The 20,485-nt window shown below is 42.7% G+C and overlaps 1 protein-coding gene across 2 annotated transcripts in view; it reads left to right on the top strand.

Annotated features, from left to right (window-relative positions):
* Positions 1-20,485, top strand: part of rbfox1 (RNA binding fox-1 homolog 1) — a 92,087-nt gene that overhangs the window by 31,046 nt on the left and 40,556 nt on the right. For both annotated transcript variants that reach the window (XM_083978104.1, XM_083978105.1), the window contains 3 exons: positions 4,822-4,882; positions 8,081-8,134; positions 16,664-16,796. In XM_083978104.1, the coding sequence (XP_083834230.1) occupies positions 4,822-4,882; positions 8,081-8,134; positions 16,664-16,796 (248 nt within the window). The remainder of the gene's footprint in view (positions 1-4,821; positions 4,883-8,080; positions 8,135-16,663; positions 16,797-20,485) is intronic.

The raw sequence follows: 20,485 nt of genomic DNA, 5'->3' as shown, positions 1-20,485 counted from the left end.
AGATTCCTTTAAGATACCTTTTTATTGCTTCACAAAGGCAACACATCTCATCTGTAACGTTTCCTCCGCTGTTTTGACAATAAAGCCAATTTAATTACATTTTGCACATCCTCCAAAACATTGGCCCTGTTAATATGTAAAATTCCAGACCCCCAACAGGACCAGTTCCATTCAGACCACTGCAAACTGTAGGGATCTGCATGCTTCATCATCCATATTGAGGCAGAAAGCCAAGTTGGCTCATTACCACCCCCTCCATCCATCTGCCATTTTTTCTGGATAGCCCTTAGAATATATGAAATAGAAACATCTGCATTTGTGAGGTACAGACAATCCTTTAGGTGATATAATTGTCTTGATCTCCACGCTTTCTCAATCATGTATGACTCAGGCTTTGGTATTTAACGTATTCTCTTCCCCCAGACCAATGCAAGCAAAAACACCACCCAGCTTGAGTAGTTCTTCCCAGTTTCCTTGTTAACCCTTCTTTCAATCCTCCAATCTACGATTGATTGAGTGTTAACCTTGTGGTTCTGGCTGGTGTAGCCCATATTATGTAACTTAATACTACTCATGCTATCCAACTTCTACAGGACAACTTGTGTTTGTGCAATTGAGCAAAAGGGCCAACACAATATTTTTGGCCATTACCGAGGCACTGCAAAGCCTTTGTAGTCCTTCACATTCTTGTTGCATACCATTAAGTCCAGATAAATTAAAGATGAACTCAACTATGCAGCAATCTCTTTCAATGTTCCAAAGCACATCACCAGAGATTGCTTTTTGAGTTCCCCTCAGACACTTGCTCAGCCAAAAGCTCAACGTTTGACTCAGAGACATTGCAAGCTTCTACTCTCCCCATGTTCTGTACCAACGAGCTTTGACAAGGCAAAATAACATAACCTGATTCAAAGGTTTAAGTACCTCATTTTCACATTTCAAGCTTTTCTTTTATTCCCACCTGTGCCACCCCTAAGTGCACTAGAATTCTCCAGTGTCACTCTTTCATGGTTCTCCTCGTTGAGGCCCCCCAGTCACCCAAAAACACCATTACATTCTCATACCACTCCTCTCAGTACTAGAATTGCCTTCATCCTTGTTCCCTTTTCTGAGTTCACCTTGACACACTAGCTTATCCAGAGGCTTATCCAGCTACCAACACCCTGAGCTTTACCCTCTGTAACAGTGACCAACCGGAACATTTCTTTCCCATTTACAACACGAGCTGTTAATCTGATCTGGTGTTTGCACTTTTACAACCCACACGACACATGACGAACAGTGGAAATTGAAAGCTTTTAGATTAAACAGGCCACATTTGGGACAGATGTGTCCCAATTCAGGGGCAGCGTCCCTTTAGAGGCTTGCATTTGAAGACCAGCTGCATCACAGTCGTATGATTAAGCTGTTTTGGAAGCTCTTTGAAATGTGGACTCAGCAACAAGGGTTGGCACAACTATTGAAACCGAGGATCTTAAACACTCAGGTTTTTTGGAAACATGTTATCAAGGGTGCTAAGTGACAGGAGTGGTGCTTGGTGATGTAACAGTAAGTGAAAACCCTCTGTACGCCAGACCATCTCATTTTGTTTCAGCCCTTGCAGTCTACCATGACCACATCAAAAGATGCAACCCCTGAACTGGGACACAGCTTACAGCTCTGCCTTTTCTATCTCAGCTGCCAGTAACAGAGGTACAGATGAGCTCCTCTGTGACAAATTGAACAAAACTAGACCCCATGCAGCAGCAGCATTCAGAGGACCAGTGTTAAATCTGACCTGTGTAGCCATAGAACAGTGTACCCAATGATATACTAACAATTATCACTGGATGATGATGAAGAAAACCAAAAAAAAAAAAAAACTTTCTCAGACTGAGTATTTTATTTATCCATGGTTTCTAAGTGGATGTATTGCTTGGTAGATCTTTATTCTCAATGGATGTTTATGGCAATGCATGTTGCAAATAAACAAATGAACTCAATTTTAAAATCCTGTCTGGAGGGTGTGGTTAAATTACCAGGGGCCACAGGGAATATTTTTATCACGCACCTCCCATTATAATGTTAATCCTGTCCAAATGGGGCTTTTCTCTATGGAGGCTCGGAATTCTGAGTTAACAATATTTTTAATTCAGAAAAACAAGGCAAATTAAATGACTGTACAGTTCACACGCTAATGAAACTATTGTTTTCCCTGGAATTTCAGACATAAAACCTTAAAACCAGTGTGGTTAAATCATGTTAAGTAATCTAACTGCTAATCGAGCAATTCCACTTTTGCAGTATTTTCTTACCTGGCTGGTTCAAAACTGAAAATCCAACCTCACCCCTTAACCGACATCAGTTTGTCTCAGCCTCCATCTATCTGCCCAGCTTCCCTTTTCCCTAATTAATTAACACCATGACCTTAGAGCTAGAGGATTATACACATTGAAGATAGTGAGGCACAGAAAACCTGGTAGCCATGGTAGCGTCAAAACTAACAGTTCATATTCATTTACACAATTATGCGTTTCACTACAGATCGATGGTAGGAAAAAAACAGTGAGGGTTCGCTCGTTTGTCGTTGGACTCCATCTTAAAGTACAGCCAACATCAGTTGCGAGTACAGTCATACCCCTTTTCCACCAAACTGGTTCCAGTGCTGGTTCGGTGGTTCAACTCTGATGCCTCCAAAGAACCACTTTGCTTTTCCACTGGTTAGAAGCTAAGTCAGAGCCACACTCCTCATATAGGAGCTGCTTCTGTCTTTGCTGCCTGCTACAGTTATAAACAGACCTGAAAATTAAAACCCGGTCCGACCTGCGGGTGTTGAACACCGGACCCGATGTGGAAGCATAGACTAGGCTTTTAATTAGCGATAACTCTCATTCTAAACCCGGCTGGAAAAAAGAGTAGGAAAAAGCAGCCGTCTTCGCCGTAAACTACGTTTTGACGGCGATATATTTTAATATTAGCGTTAGCTGCTGTTAGCCACTGCCTGTAGCTCAGCTAGTTAGCTTCAACTGTGTTTACATCGATAAACAAACTTAATACGTAGCGATAACGTGTCTGTATCGGTGCGTTCACACCGGGCGCAAGTAAAATATTCGCCTCGCTCTACTCGCTCGAGTTCGCTGGAATATTTGTTTTTACTCGCGGCATTCGCGCGAATATTTCGCTTGAGTTCAATATTTTGAACTCAAGCGGTCCCTTCATTCGCGTCGCACCATTTGCGCCGCCGGCACAAATTCGCTTCCTTTCGCGTCTGTACATTGACTTTGTATGTAATCTTATCGCGCGAAAAATTCGCCTCGCGCCCGGTGTGAACACGCCGTAAATCTTAGCACTGGTCTTGTTGCTAAGGTAACCCTGCTGCCAGCCCCTTGAAGAACCGGTTCTTAGCTCTGGACTAGCAAGGAGTTTGTGCTGGTCTGGAACCAGTTTTACGAACCAAGAACCGGTGCTTAGGCAGTGGAAAAGCAAAGAACTAAGCAGGCACTGGCTCTGAACCAGCACCGGAACCAGCTCGGTGGAAAAGGGGCAACACACAGTAACATGAGTTATCTCCATAGTGAAGAAGTTTCTGGTCCAGTCATGGATGAAAACAGCTTGTCTGGGCAAAATGGTTGGAGTTATGCTTTAAGAGAGTAGCTGACTGCTTGTACAGAGAGAGCTGAAAGAAAGAGTTTGTGCAGTGGAATGATTGCAAAGTTTTCTTGGCCACCTGAGTAAGATGCTGCTTATTCCTTTCTCATCCCCTCCTCCCCCACCATCCTTCCAACGGTAGCTTGTTTAGGGCCCCCATCCAACACAGTTACAACGGTAACAGTACACAAACAAGTGGGAGGGGCCAAAAGGTTTGGGAATGGTAAGTGTGGGCAAGCAAGCCATTCTGCCAGCATTTCCTCTCACTCTTCCTCTCTCTTTGGAACGTTTGCAACGCTAAAACTCACGTGACATTTCTTTTTGAATTGTGGTTGAGTTGATGCTCTATATTGACATACATATTTTCTTGCGTGTCGGCGTGAGTGTCCATTCACTAAGTGTTCTCCTGAAGCTGCGTGTGCGAGCGATACTGACTGAGATATGAATTCGTTTGCACATCTGAGACTGTTGGAAACCCATTTATTTGTTTTTTCTTTTCATTTGGAGGACGATGCACCCTTATTTTTTGATTTCCCCTGTTTAGCCGTTGTTTGAATTTGGAATGATTTGACTGGTTGATTGATTGACTTGGTTGGTTCATTTGAGTACATCTATGTTCTTTGGTTTTTCCTTTTATCTTCAGAATTATTCTTGCGATGAATTTGAAAGGCTGTTGTCTGAGTGTGAATGCTTCGTGTTGCTCTCGTCACAACAGTTCTTCTCATGTTTTAAGGTCGACTGGATGTTGCATAATGCTCCCCAACATTTTCTCTTCCCCTAACTCCACTGACATTTTCTTTGTCTGTTTTTTCCTCCTCCTTTTCCTTCCCACCGCATGCATCTGTACATTTACAAAACATCATTTTGCCAAGTGCATCTGTTGTTTCTTTACTTTTGTCCGTATGTTACTGAAATGTCACTAGACCTGGGAAGAGCATGCTGGAAAACGTCATAAGACAGAAAAAAAAATGCAAATGAGAAAGAAAATGGATTTGTTTTGGATGTGTTTTTAAGTGCTTCTGAATGCAAATTTGAAAACACATACGTGACATGGGTGTTTGCCATGACACAGTGTACTGCTTTCTTTGTTTACAACCTTAGGAAACATTGCATGCCAGATTTACTACATGTACTGCTCTTAGAACAGACGTGCACCTATCATCAATGATTAAGCTCCCTCTTTATCTGCTGTAGGTCAACAATGCAACAGCCCGAGTAATGACAAATAAGAAGACTGTCAACCCATATGCAAATGGTAAGTCAATGTTTGCAGCACCTATACAATGGATTCAACTCCCATGGAATCAGCTTGACATGAAAATCTAGATTACAAGAGACAGAGTTGTGGTCACACCCATGAATAGGACTCAACAAAATCATCACAGATTTATGAAGCTACGTTACAAAGTGCATGAAAAAGATAATGAAAAACAAAATCAAATAAAATCAATGCATCAGCTGTATGAAAACCATTATGGAGTAATTCTAAGAGAAATAAAACAAAAGGGGAAGTAAAAGATAATGTTATTAAATGTGGTAGGTTTTAAGAAGAGTCTTAAAAGAGGAAAGTGCTTTCATATTCCAGCTTCAGGGTGGAAAAACCAAGGAAACCAAAGCAACAAAAGCAAATGTCAGTGCCATTCATGGCAAGAATTCAAAGCCAAGTCAGCCATATGTATTATGGGATATGACTGAGCACCATAAGTGAGCACAGAAGTGGTTTTTGTCTCTGGACAAACAAAAGACTTTTGGAGCATTTGTCAGCTTTTAGAAGGAGATACAGCTGCTGTGAGTTTTCCAGGAGAGACATTCTTCTGGTTTCTCAACCTGGATATTTGTCTTGGAAAAACTATCAAGATGGAGATGGTGGAGGTAACTAATTAAGGTTCCCTCATCAGTCCCAAGGCCATGGGATGGGGTTCTCTGGATAACATCCTGATCATTGGATGATGTTTTCAGAGCAAGCATCATTGTTACTTTGCTCTTCTATCGTGAAGAAACATGTGGTTCACCTGTGATCCCCATGAATGACCTGCAAAATAGGAATGTTTAGGATTTATAGTTTCTGGAGGTACAAAGCTACTAAACACAGACCGACTGTGAAGATGCTGTCCAAAGTGCATCTACTTAATCATGAGTTACGCAAGAACTAATTTTATGTTTGTAATTAATTTTAACTTCATCAAAATCTATTGTCATTGGCGTGTCCTAGAAAGTAAAACTCAGGGAGAACTTGTACACCCCATCCAGAATATTCTTGCTGAGAGGCAACAGTGCAAACGACAGTAACACCATAACGCCACCCTGACTGGAGATTACACACCTTCACACCCGGTCCGCAGTAAACCAGGGCTGTTTGTGACATCACAGCCTGGTTTTTACCCTCCAGCCTGAGTTCTTTAGTGATTCAAAAACATCTCTGGAATTTGATTTTGCCATGTCGAGCCAGAGAACTTAAAAAAAAGGAAAGAAAATGTTAATAATGATTAGATTGGCTCCACATTCATTTTGTTGATTAAAGAAATTGTCGCCAGAGTTTTCAATTAGCTGCTGTAGCTGCTTCCTGCAGACCCTCACAATGTTGTGTGCTGTCTAACATCTCCTGTGTTTTACACTGAATATATCTCTCAACAACAGTTTCTAGTGAGTCCATACTTTTGCCAGTTACAGACTGTAGCTTGCTCTGTCCCTTTGTGTTCAGGTCAGACATGCTGCCCAGCAGCAATGTCCAGCATTTCACTGCATTGACCTGAGCCTCTTGAGAAAAAACAACGAAGCATCTGTGTTAAGGGACGAGTCCAGTTGCACCACCTTAAAGGAGACATATTCTACCCCTTTTCCACAAATTAAAACAGTCCCCATGTGTCTTAAAGACATGTCTGTGACATTATTTGGTCAAAATCCCCCAAGGATCAAACATCACAGCTCTTTTCATCCTCTCAGAACGGCTGGTTTCAGTGCCTATCCCTTTAAATGCAAATAAACCACTGCTTGTCCCGCCCCTTCTACTGCTATCAGGTAGGGGTGGGATTATGCTAATTTAAAAACTAGTTACATTATTGCTAGTCAACCAAGGGAACAGCTCGTAAAACCACGTGGATTTCAACCTAGAAAGCCTGAAAATTACAGATTTCTTTGTCTTTTCTCACATTTTGGGGGCCGGAACACAAGACAAACACCTAAATATATGTTAAAGAGCCTTCAAAAAGTGATATTCCCATAATATGTCCCCTTTAATGTCTTTCCTTCATATGCTGATTGGCTGAAGGGTGAAGGCCTAGACATTTGAAAGTCAATGACCATCTCCTTGGTCTTAGGAGACAGCTCTTGTTGTCAGATCCCTGTTCTCCTCCTGCTGCCTGTTACTGATACACACCAGAGTAGCTGTGTCATCCCAGTATTTCTGGACGTTGTAAGACTCAGAGTTTTGAAAGTCCACTGTACATAGAGCGAACAGGAACAAAGCCAGAAGAGTTCCCTGTGGAGCTCCAGTGCTTCTCATCACTGTCCCTGTCACACAGTTACCCAGCCTGACGGACTGGGACACTTCCTGTTTGCTTCCTCTCTGCTGTACATTTCCATCATAGTCATTGTTTGCTCATTGTAATCTCCTCTTCATGTTGGACTTACCCAAGCCTCTCCCTGCCTCAATTACTGAAGGTTGAGGATGGTTCTGATGTTACTGGTGATCTCGGGGGAGTGTTGCCCTCGCTTCTATCCATACAGAAATGAATGTAGTCTGTGGTGCATATAGGAATCATGTAGCAGTTTTACTTGAATAATATGAATATTTATCAACATTTATTGACAGGATTCAAGCTGAATATACAGTATAGTGAAATTGTATAATTGAATATGATATTTGCACATGCTGTCAAAATAAGCTGTAGTTTGTATCAGAAAATGTTATATTCTCTATATCTATCTCTTCTCTCTATCTGTAATATTTTTTTTTTTGAGTTTAAAGAAAGTATGATCTCAAAACTAAGTTATCATTAAAGTTTATGTGTTTTAAATAGGGTTGCAAAATTCTGGGAATTTTCAGAGTTGGAAACTTGCCATGGGAATTAACGGGAATATATGGGAATAATTTGGAATAAATCCAAATTTTACAAAATTGAAGGTTGGCTCTTAACAGGGAACTTAAATATAGTTGGGGAAAATATATTGTAGCATAATCTTGGCTAAAACAACCAGATTTAATGCAAGTACACTTGAATATCTATGCTATTCCTCAATCACACACCAATTTCCAGTTAATTCCCATAAATTCCCATAATTCCCATGGAAAGTTTCCAATTTGAAATATTTCCAAAATTCCCCATCTTGACGTCCCATGGAAATTTACTGGAAATGTTCTGCCCCTTTGCAAAATGTAATTATATAAATGTAATAAAACACAGAACTGTGCTCTGACTGTCTTTCTCCTTCTCCTTCTTCTGTCTTACTCTAGGCTGGAAGTTAAATCCAGTGGTCAGCGCTGTCTACAGCCCTGAATTCTATGCAGGTAGGAGGACATGCCCTTCTCCATCTGTCTCCATCTTCTCCCTACTTATCTCCCACCTCCTCATTCTACTCCTTCTTCTTTTTTTTTCTCTCTCCTCAACATATTTATTTCGTCCTTCTCCTCATTTTCATTTCCACCTTCGTCACCTCTTCCTCCTCGGTCAACCTTTTCCGAGCAACATGCAATCATGCAAAGCCCGAGAACTCTGCTGAATCGTACAAACGCAACACAACACAATGTCATCTCTGCTGCAAAACAACACCCAGCTACCAGGTGTCTGCAGCATTTCAGTCCACCACCACCCAACCCTTACCCAACCCCCACCCTGTCATTAGCCACAGCCATTAAGGTGACAAATTCCTGGATTTTGTGATAAGAGGAACAAAGACAGATAAAAGTGTGGCAGAGGAGGAGTGAAGGAAAGTAAAGGACAAGAGAGAAGGAAATCTAATTGTCCATTTCTGCAAGGACATTAAAAGGTATGAAATATATTTTGTAAATTAAAATCAATATTTTCAATTTCTCCAGTCAGTCGTTTGTCTAATTCACCCCCACGTTCTTTTAATTACAAAATGGCTTTGTATTGATTTACCTTTGTCTCACCTTTCAAGTACCCAAAATGCCATTGGGTGAGTCTAAGTGTGTGTGTGTCTTTGTATATATGTGTGTGTGTGCACATGTGCAAACACTGTACTGGCATTTTTGTAATTTGTGCTATTATGTTATTACCGGGCTGGTGCAGCCAGTCAGGACAGATGTCAGGATGTGCTCTGTGGTGATTGGTCTGGATACAACAGAAGATTACATGACTACATCAAGTCATTAGAATATTAAAATGCTGTTTTCCTTTAACAACATGACTATATGTCTGAACTTATGATCAAATTCTGGTTTTATAACTGAAATGTCATCAGACAAATTCACCGTACAACAAAAAAAACAACCAAAAAACAAAGACCGAGCTGCGATTTCAGCCAGATTTACCATAAAATCATCATGAGAGGAGGCAAATCTGTTTTATTTGATGTTTTTTTAGGTTTGTCAGAGTGAGTGAGTGAGTGAGACATGCAGACAGACGGAGGAGGAGAGAGGGACAGAGAGGATGATGACGCACAGTAGAGGGCCACGGGCCGGGCTTGAAGCCACCACTTTAACCATCCAACCAGAGACAGACAGTCTTTGTGATTCAGTCCCTCACACAGCTCACAGCCTCTGTCTAGGATCCACAATAGTTTATTCTTTGTTAAGTTCAACTCCGGAAGGTAACAGACTTTTATGAGCGGTCGGTCTTAGTGTCTGCTAGTGCTTCCCTCTGTTTGATATGTAGAGGTGGTCATGGTCGTTGGCAGTGTAGGCCTCATTACGAATGACTTCTCTCTCTGCTTGGTGTAGCTTCATGTGTGGTTTTCCCTCTGTTTACTGTTCCCTTCCTCCATCATTCCTTCTTTCCTTCCTTCCTTCCTTCCCTTCGTCCTTACTTCTTCTTCCTTCCTCTTTTGATCCAATTGACCTGATCTGTTCCCGCTCCCTCCATCTTTCTTTCCTTCCCTTTTCCCTTCCTCCTTTCCTATACCTTCTTTCCCTTCTTCCTTCCTTGAACAAATCTGTTCCCTCCCTCCATCTTTCTTTCCACAATCCTTTTCCCTTCCTTCCTTCCTTCCTTCCTTCTTTCTGCTTCCTTGAACAAATTTGTTTCCTTCCTTCCTTCCTTCCTTCCTTCCTTCCTACCCAATTAACCCAATCTGTTCCCTCTCTCCTTCTATCTTCCCTTCCTTTTCCCCTTCCTTCTTTCCTCCCATCTTTCCCTTTGTCCTTCCTTCCTTCCTTCCCTTCGTCCTTACTTCTTCCTTCCTTTTTGACCCAATTGACCCAATCTGTTCCCTCCCTCCTTCTATTTTTCCTTAAAGGGACAACGAGGAGTTTCTATTTGGTTATAAAAAAGTCTCACGTTAATGTGGATGAATCTCCGCTACCCACACTTGTTAATGGGCCCATTTTCGATAAATATATCGTTCTGTCTCTATCGTTATTTTGTTATTATTAGTGGTGGCGGAGATGCTGGTCGAGCCGACCAGCTTTTTTTACTTTCGGTTTCGCAACGAGCCATGAGAATAACGCAGCTGAATCGCCGTTTATGGTCGGAACTCCGACGGTATGTGAACCTCTTTGAACCTCTGACTTTAATTCTTGATGAATGAAAACATGAGTCCGTCTTGCGCCGGTCAAAATAATTTTACGGTGCGCGCGGAGGCTCATAAATGTAGTGTGAAAACGCTTCGCTTTTCCAAAACTCCTCGTTGTCCCTTTAATTTTTCCCTTCCTTTCTTCCTTCTTTCCCTTTGTCCTTCCGTCCTTCCTTGACCCAGGAGGACAACAGGAGGGTTAAAGGGATATTCCGGCGTATGTTTAACCCATGGTCTAACAGACCGTCAGACTGAGTAGAACCCCCCCCCCCCCCCCCCCCCCCCCCCCTCCAGGGATCAAGTCTGCATCTCTAGTTGTAGCGACTTTAGAACAGACAGCCATGTAGCAATATACTGCTGTGTTTGTAGCCATGAGCCAACCGCCATCAAAAGAGCCACTCATAGCCACATAAAATGTTCAGAACAGCACCAAACTTCATCAACAGTACAAACAGGGTCCCAGCACATATCAAACACCTGCTAGTTGTGTCTGGTTTCTACTGAAAAGAGACGAAAACAGAACTCACCCGCTCTCCTCCAGCTGCTTCCTACTAATGCAGAAGCCCTAACAAGTTGATTACCGAGTGCAGTAGAAAAGTAATTTCCAAAAATGCAGCACGCTTTGCTGACTATGATAGTTTGAGCAACTCAACTCTGTTCATTTCCCTGTCAACACTCGCTAGTTATTGTTAGAAACAGAGAAGGAAGACAGACAGGAACACTGATGCACTCGGTAATGGACTTGTTAGGGCTTCTGCATTAGTAGGAAGCAGCTGGAGGAGAGTGGGGGAGTTCTGTTTTGGTCTCTTTTCAATAAAAACCAGACACAACCAGCAGGTGTTTGATGCCTCGTATTATGGGCTGGGACACTATTTGTACTGTTGATGTAGTTTGGTGCTGTTCTGACCACTATTTGTGGCTATGAGTGGCTTTTTCGATGACGGTTGGCTCGTGGCTACAAAGACAGCAGTATTTTGCTATCTGGCTGACTGTCTCGCTACGACTAGAGAAGTTGGCAAACTTAAAGGAGAATTCAGGTCTTTTTTTTTTACCCCTAAATCGTTGTCCTGATGGTCACCCAGTGTTGGGGGGAGCAAAAAACCGCGACTAAAATTGATGCAGGCAAACTGGAGTTACACCATGGCTAGACGGCGCTAGGGATAGCGACAATGCTAACCTAGGGGGGCAATTTTTTTCAACCACAACAAACACTCAAAAAACAATCAAATATCTATGGTACATGACTGGAATCCTTACGAGATACCACTGAACTCATATAGTGTACAGCAGTGGCGAAAGTTGTCTGCTACGGGCCCTAATGCAAAAAAAAAATTTGCGGGCCCTATAATAATAACGGGGGGGGGGGGGGTTAGACTGTAGTATAGGCTACTCCAGGCGTGTGTGGCGCTGTAGCCCTGCCACACATTAACACTAAAGACAGAGAAGAAGACGGAAAGTCCCCCGCTGTATTCAAACTCAAACATGGGATTAAATGTTGACAGGGAGTTGTGTCAGAGTAAATATCACTGATGATTAAACAGGTGTGATTCAGCCGCAGCGTCTGAGCGACCCGACGGGAGTCGGCCGTTGTTGTTGTTGTTGTTACGTCCATAGACTGTGTCGCCTGCTGCAGCGGTGTGTGTGTGTGTCTCAGGTTACAGGTAGAGTGGTGGGGGGCAAGACATCATTGTTTCAGATAAATCTGTTTTGGGCGTCCAGACTGGGGCGGCGTTTTCAGATTTTCCCACTCTGGGACACGTTTAAGAAAATACCGTTTTCACCCCCCGAAAACGCCGTCCGTCTGGACGCGATGCCGATCTGATAAAGTATTGATCCAGATTCAAATGAGCCGTATCCATCTGGACCGGGGCCCTGAGTGAGTGACAGCGCTGTCCGCTGTCTCGGTGCTGAACGTGTCACTGCTCGTGAGAGACACGGAGAGAAAGAGACAGGGAGAGATGGTCAGGACGGCGCTGCGCCGCCGCGCTGCAGACAACAGGAGAACTGTCCTGTCACCGGCTATGCCCACGCGCATGTTCATAATCCAGAATAACGTTAATGAATTACAGTAATGATGTAAAAGCCAAGATTATTTAATACAGTAGCCTATACCACCAATTGATACTTTAAAAAAAAAATGTTTTATTATTATTTTTTTTTTATTTTTTTTTTTTACCGTTCACCGCGGGCCTTTTTTGGCCACGGGCCCTAATGCAACGGCATTACTTGCATTAATGGTACTTTCGCCACTGGTGTACAGTATAAACAGTATAAACTTTGTCAATAGAAATTTCCTATTGATTTTACGCACTCCTGCTACCCACCTGCACCTGAGGAACTGTGGCTGTGCAGGGAGATTTGCTTTTCTTCAGTATAAACTTTGTGTTTTTGCATGTAGTCACTCACCTCAGACAGCCGAACTCTGAAACATCCTGGAAAGACATTACTATCTGATCACAGAGCGCCTGCTCTCCCCGCTACAGAAACAGAACTCTCCTTTAATCTATGGAGGAAGTGTTCTACTCTGTCTGACAGTTAGATCATGGGTTAAACATACGCTGAAATATCCCCTTAAGTAATGATACATGAAAGTAGTTTATTTGCTGTAAGGAGGTGAGTCTCAGTGTATTGGAAGCACTCCTCATTTTCCTCATTAGTTCCACACTCTTAGAAATAAAAGTGCTAAATAGAACCATATAAGGTTCTTCAGCTTGTCATCATAGGAGAACCCTTTTTTGCTCCTGGTAGAACCTTTTATAAAGGTTCAACCTGACTCTACTCGGTTTTTTTTTTGTTTTTTTGCTTTTCCACTAGTACCTGCTATCTGGAATCTGGTACATTTTAGGTAACACCTCAGCCCTGGTTCCAAGCGAGCCGAAGCAATACTAAATGTGACGTCAGGCTTGGGGAGTAACGGACTACATGTAACGGCGTTACGTAATCAGGATACAAAAAAAGGGTAACTGTAGTCCGTTACAAGTACAGAAAAAAAACCCGTAATCAGATTACCGGTACATTTGATAAAAACGGAGATTACTTGTCTGATTACTTCACATTTTAAAAATTAACCACAGGCTATAGAGCGGCCGTAGAAGCCACTCGCCGTCTCGTTGTAGTTTCAGAGGTGAGGCACACAGACAGAGCTGCTCTGCCTCTTCTGCCTGTACGGTGTGTGTGTGGCTGAGGCTACGCTGCCTCATTGTGTAACTCTACTAGTGTGAGCAGCACGTAAATTCACGTTGCTTTCGTGAATTGTAAACACAGACGGCCCCTCGGTTTTAGCGTCCAGCAGTTTAGCAGCTAATTCAACAGCAGTATCGTTCCATGCTGTGTAGTGGAAAAGCACCACTAGTGTTACCAAAAACCCTTTCTTCAGAAAAGGGTTTTTCAGAAACAAATGGTTCCAGGTAGAACCTCAGCCCTTAGAAGAACCCTTTTGGAACCCTTATTTCTAAGAGTGCAGAGGAGCCGTGAGAAACAGAGCGACTCAGTAGACTTTCCATAGGAAGAGGTGTAGCCCTGGACCCCCAGTCAGCATAAGTACATGGTACGGTCATGAGCCAGGTTTATATCCAGTCTGTTAGTCTGTTTGAACTATATTATCAATGCTGTCGCTCTAAACATCCAACATCAGATAATGTTTCCTCCAGAAACTCCAGCTCAGTAAAGAGGCACACTGCTGACTAGGAGTGGAAATGTAATCAGTCAGTCAGGGATATTATACGTTATAGACCTGGCCCCACTGTTTTACAGCCAAAAATGAATTGTTTCCACATCAGCATTTCCAGATTATTTCAGTTGAGAACTCACGTCGGCAACACAAAAATATCCTCATCATTGTCAACATTTCAGTTGCCAAACAAAACTGTGTCACAGCTGAAAACTTGTGATGTCATGGCTGAAATTCAAATGGCATAATCACAACAAAGTCAGAGGACTGGATGTCTTTTTTTTTTAGAACTTAAGAAACCTAGAATAGACATTTCAGTCAGAACCAGAACAGCTTTGTTGTTCACAGACACCAGTTTAGCATTACACTCAAGTATTCAGTTTTAAAAAGTTGTGCAAAATAGAATAGAATAGAATAATATGCAAAAACAGACAACAGAAAGAAAGAAACATCATTTGTGTACAATGTGTACAATATACTTACTACGTGGCAGAAAGTTAAGTTGCTTCTGAGCTGACTTGCAGGTTTAAACATCACACAGATGTGAATCATGGCATCTTTTGTGTATTGCAAATATATTAGGGGTGTAACGGTACACAAAAGTCACGGTTCGGTAGGTACCTCGGTTCAGGGGTCACGGTTCGGTACGGTTTCGGTACAACAGACACTACTGAATGTAAAACTAAAATCTGTCTTGTGTTATAAAAGTAGGAAAAAAATGAATATAAAATAAAACAAGTGCATTAGGAGTGTTATAATACCATTCATTAATTCTAGAGGAAAAAAACTTGCACTTGACAACTGGCAACTATTATAAAAAAACAAACAACAACAAGAAACTAACATCAATGTTGGTTTACACAGTTCATGCAGGCTATATGTCAGTTGCTTTGGTGATGTTTCTGGTCCTGTCTGTGTTCATCTCAAGGGGCTTAAAAGCAGCGGGATAAGTTGTTACACACCACTTGTCTTTTTCCTTGCATCAGTGATTGACATGTGGGAGGGCGGAGGAGGGGGGGAGGCGCTAACGTGTTTGATGCATTTCTAGCGACGCAGCGCACATCCGTGAAACATCGCCGACGGACTTTGTCCGGTCGACCAGTCGCGAGCTGCACGGTCACGAGCCGCCGCCGCCCCCGCCGCTGTGTTTCATTGAGAAGTCACACGGTGACATAAATGAAGCAGCAGCTCCCCTAACTTCACACTCTCATCACTTCTCTTCTTCGTCTGTTTTTTTTTTTTTTTTTAATATTCACTCAGACGTATTCGTCGTGTGACTGTGTGCACCGAACCGTGACCCCCGTACCGTGACGGCACAGGACGAATACATATACCGTTACACCCCTAATATATACAATACATGTGTGTATGTATAAACCAAACACCCCACACACTTTTGCATTGAGGTTGTAGCAGCAGTACAGATGAGGAATGTGGGCAGGAGTCGTCAGTGTGACTTTAAGGGCTGTGGGCCACTCAGCCCTAAAATCAAGGTGACAAAAGATGAATAGGAACAATTACCAGCTTCACTCCTCTCCTTGTCTCTCTTTGAGAAACTCTTATCCTTTGCCTCAAACCTTCCATTTTTCATCAGGTCAATGAATGATTCACTGTTTCTATTAGCATTTTATTAGATCTCCTTTTGGAAGAGATGTATAATTAGGGTTGGAAATGGCACCTCGATCTCCTTCTCAACCTTCACTCACCCCAGCTCTCAAATTAAGCTTTGTGTCAGTCGCCCCCCATTAAGATTAATGATAAGTTAATAACAATACCACTGCAATAACTCCACTCCGCTGCCACTCTCTCTTTATTCCTTCTTTCTCTTCCCGTTTTCTTGCACAAGTGGAAACAGGAGAACACTTCACACGTCCTCTCCAGGACTCAAATGCTAATGTCGTGTGAAGTCGTAGAGCTGAGCGTGATTTAAATAAGCTGCAGAAATGCTTCTTTTAAAGGGATAGTTCACCCAAAATTAAAATTTCACTCATTATCTACTCACCCTCATGTCGACTAAGAGCTGTGAGAATTTTCAGAGTCCTCCATCCCTTCTCTGAGTTACGGGGGGGTCCGTGTCCATATAATGGTTGTCAATGGATACCAACTTTCTTCGTCCAAAAAGACACACCAACAAACATCCAAATACCTCCATACTGCTCGTCTGTAATGTCCCTCTTGTATTGAAGCCCCGACATGAGAAATTGTTCCGCCGGTCAGTGCAAATCACGCAAGATTTGCACTGACACAGGAAGAGCAGTGAACTGAGACACTGGGAGCTTCCGCTACAAACAAGCTTAAAATATAGACTCATTTAATTTTTTTCGGAACAGTTTCTCATGTTGGGGCTTCAATTACAGCCCACAACAATAACAATTACAGACGAGCAGTATGGAGGTATTTGGATGTTTTTTGGTCTGTCTTTTTGGACGGAGAAAGTTGGTATCCATTAACAACCATTATATGGACAAATACTGCTGCACGGACCCCCCCCCCCCCCCCCGTAACTCAGAGAAGGAACGGAGGACTCTGAAAATTCTCACAGCTCTTAGTTGACATGAGGGTGAGTAGATAATGATTGAAATTTGAATTTTGGGTGAACTATCCCTTTAAAGGGGTAAAGGGGATTTTGTGACATCACAGATAGCGTGTGACACTTCCCTGTTCTCTGTCTCCCAGTCCCAGGTTTTCCCTACCCAGCAGCCAGTGCAGCAGCGGCATACCGAGGAGCCCACCTACGAGGCCGAGGACGGACCGTGTACAACACGTTCAGGGCGGCGGCCCCGCCCCCCCACATCCCAGCGTACGGAGGGTGAGCATCCTTTCTTCTGCCTTTGCTCTCTCCTCCTCTCTTTACTTTTATCCAATGACAAGTCCTGAAACTTTGTGCTCAGAGTCAGCGGGGTGATGCATGCCAGCCCCCCCTCCCCTCTCCTCCCCTCCCTCCCACCAACACACACACACACACACACTTGCACTGAATGCTGACTCACCCAATAGGCATGCTCCAGGAGATGTGCCTTTGCACGGGCTAATGGGAAATTGTGAAATGGTAAATTTGGCAGTGTTGAGTGGTGAGAGAGGCTGTTTTCCTGGACTTAAAGGGATAGTTCAACATTTTGGCAAATTGGCCCATTGCCATAATCGCTATAGTCATAGCAGTAGGTTCGTTACCTTTAATTGTCGGTGCAAGCTATTTTTAGAACGGCGGAGCAGAGCCGCGAGCTGCTCAGAGCTACACTACGGAGGCAAATGGGATTTCTTGGTTTCCCTCTTCAAACTCATCAAATACACAATCCAACAACTCCAAAACGCTCTGGTGGACAAGTTGTAACCTGCACATTCACCACACTATGAGATAATAACGGAACGTTACCAGACAGAGTTGTTTTTTAGGTAAATACAGAGACTGCTTGCTTGCTGAAAATCTTTCCCTGAAGACAACGCATATCAGCGGTTGTGCATGAATTTACCTCTAAAACAACTCTGTCTCGTAACGTTCTGTTATTATCTCATAGCGTGGTGAATGTGCAGGTCACAACTTGTCCACCAGAGCGTTTTGGAGTTGTTGGATTGTGTATTTGATGAGTTTGATGAGGGAAACCAAGAAATTCCATTAGCCTCCGTAGCGTAGCTCTGAGCAGCTCACGGCTCTGCTCCGCCGTTCTAAAAATAGCTTGCACCGACAAATAAAGGTAACAAACCTACTGCTATGACTATAGGGATTATGGCAATGGGCCAATTTGCCAAAATGTTGAATTATCCCTTTAACCTAGTTAACCCCCTCCAACCATCCAAAAAAAATTAACAAATGGATGATAATAATAATCCCAGCCCCCGTAGCAGCTGGAGCTGACCCTCAGCTGAATGCTCTGGACACAGGCCGAGGGGGGAGCTGAGATGTGTATTGTAGGCAGTCAGATCTGGTTTGCCATTTTTCTGCTGGTTCTTTTTCTATGTACGTTGTTTTTTTGTTTTGTTTTTTATGACTGCAAGCAAATGGGTCCTAAGGAGGCTGGCAGGGAATCTATTAAAGGATGGGAGCATGTTTGTGCTCTCCTCTTCCACCAAACGCAGCAGTAATATTTACAATTTACACAGATTGTGTAAAAATGTAAATGATACAAACATTTACCAATTCTCCATCCAAGCGTCAGATCAGCAGCTCTGGTTGCCGGGTGTGGAAAGATAACACACACTCAGGGTTTTGGTGAGCCGCTGATCACTGGACACTGACTTGAGAGCAAAAAAAAGAAAAATGAAAGAGTCAGACACAGGAGAGACTGCAGGTCTGGAGGCTTAAATGTTGTCTGTGTTAATAAAAGGAAAATGCACATGGAACCAGAGCGTGATACTTCTCCGTGCTGTCATTAAAAGCCTGTCAGCGCAGGGATGAGATTAGACCATCTGAGCTTCTTAAAGGCTTTTCATGTTGCATACGTGCACAAAGTGGTGAGTTTCAGCTTCACCTGAGAACCTGAGAAGAACAATGAGTTAATATGTAGCTGTGTCTCAATTTGAATGCTAGTAGTACACTGTCATGTACAGGGTTGGGGAGTAACAGATTAAAAGTAATGTAAATAGTAAAAATATATGTACTGTATTCTGTTACAGTTACAGTTTAAATTGGTGTATTCTGAATACAGATACTTTACTTCCTTTAAAAAATGGATTGCTTACAGGGATTACTTATGTTCCCCGGTCGCAATACATACTGCGGAACATAGGACCCTTTTTCTGAAAAAGGGTCCTATGTTCCCAGCTGTTGCTGGTTGATGGACTATCTTTATCTATCTTTTTACTAAACTTAACCAACTGCTTTCTTCATTGCCTAAACCCAACCAATGGGACAATTCCACTTCTCACTCAAAGTCACAACTCAACTTCTCATTCAGAAATAGGCAAAAATCTGCAAAGTCACAACTCCACTTCCAGGTATGGGACCAAAAATTGCATGTTCCCCGGGTCCTTCTGGGGAAAAGCGGGGAACATGGGACACTTTTTCTAAAAAAAGGGTCCTATGTTCCCCGGTCCCATACAAAGTGGGGAACATAGGGATGATCCCACTGTGCAGACGCTTGTTGCACTGTGGCGAAGTTGTAACCATCAAGGTGGAAGAGGGAAACGGACAAAACAGCAGCGACACAATTAACCCAGCTCCACCGGCCGAGAGCTCTCTCATGCAGGGAAAGAAAGGAGGGTTAAGTGCTAAACTCCTCGGCCGTCTCTGCTGAAGTTAGCATGGTTTAACAGCAACATCACGCTGTTTCCAAAACCACACCGACTTTAACAGTGGCTCATGTCATTACTATATTTTCAAAATATCATCATGTTGCTTGCTCTACAATCACAAACAAAACCTACTTTAAATGGTGTATTTTTTTCCGATGACATTCTGCATAAGTATGAGAGGTTCAGAGGCTGTAGTTAAAGGCACTCAGGAAGGCGATTTTGAAGTAAACTAAAAAGTAATCCAGTAAGTATTCAGAATACATTACTTAAAAGTAACCCTCCCAACACTGATCATGTAGTATACTATGTACACTATGTATTTACTTCTGTAGTGCACAAATTCAGACAGTCTTCTTATTTTCGGACCACTATTGTCGCCCGTCAACACATCTACCGGCTTTTTTTGTTTGTAATTTTACTTGTACTTTTTTTGTTTGTTTGTGTCGGCCACGCGAGGTGGAGATTACGCCACCACGTTAGCCGGTTCCTCTTACATATTAAATGTTTATATATACGTATATTATATCCAGGCTATGTAGCCAAGATGATGATCACTGAGGGTTGGAAGTGTCCATCGTTCCACACTCAACTTCTTGACCGTTATGAGTGCACCATCCAGATACTTACAGTACACTGCATTTTGCCATACTTGTCAGTGTAAACGCACATACATACTCAAAATAGTAAGTATAGTGTAAGTATGGAAGAAAATTCGAATTGAGACTTGAGATATTTCTGTGGAATGGAGAAAACAAGAGCAGCAAAGAGGAGGATGTGTCATGGCAACGTAGAAAACGCAGAACTTATGGAGATAACATTTAAACACGTGTCTCAAAATGAGGAGGCTGCTACTTGACACCATGTGAAAAGAAAAAGTGATTATAATGAGGAATAAACAGACGGGATGAGGGAGATGCCATAGGTGTTTGGGAGAATATGGAGCACGGTCTTGACACGGAGATATGTGCTACAGATTGTTCTTTCATTAATGCTGCTGCAGCACTTAATTGCCCTGGTGGCAGTCAGATGGTGAATAATTAATGAGGGCCGTGATGTATTTTTATTAAAACTGTCTGTCTCAAGTGGAGAAGAGTCCAAATAAATCCTTTCATACAAGTTTAGTTTGTGTGTGTGTGTGTGTTCCCTCCTGCCTAACATCCTACAGTATCAATAAGCCAATATGTGCATGTAGCGGTGCTGCAGACACTTTAATGAGTGGAGCAGCTCCGTGGGCCACCCTGACATTTGAGAAGTAATTGATTATCAGAG

This window comes from Trachurus trachurus (genome assembly GCF_905171665.1).
Source record: "Trachurus trachurus genome assembly, chromosome: 8".
Classification (NCBI taxonomy): domain Eukaryota; kingdom Metazoa; phylum Chordata; class Actinopteri; order Carangiformes; family Carangidae; genus Trachurus; species Trachurus trachurus.
The sequence above is the reverse complement of the archived record's forward strand: the minus strand, read 5'-3'. Positions and strand labels throughout refer to the sequence as shown.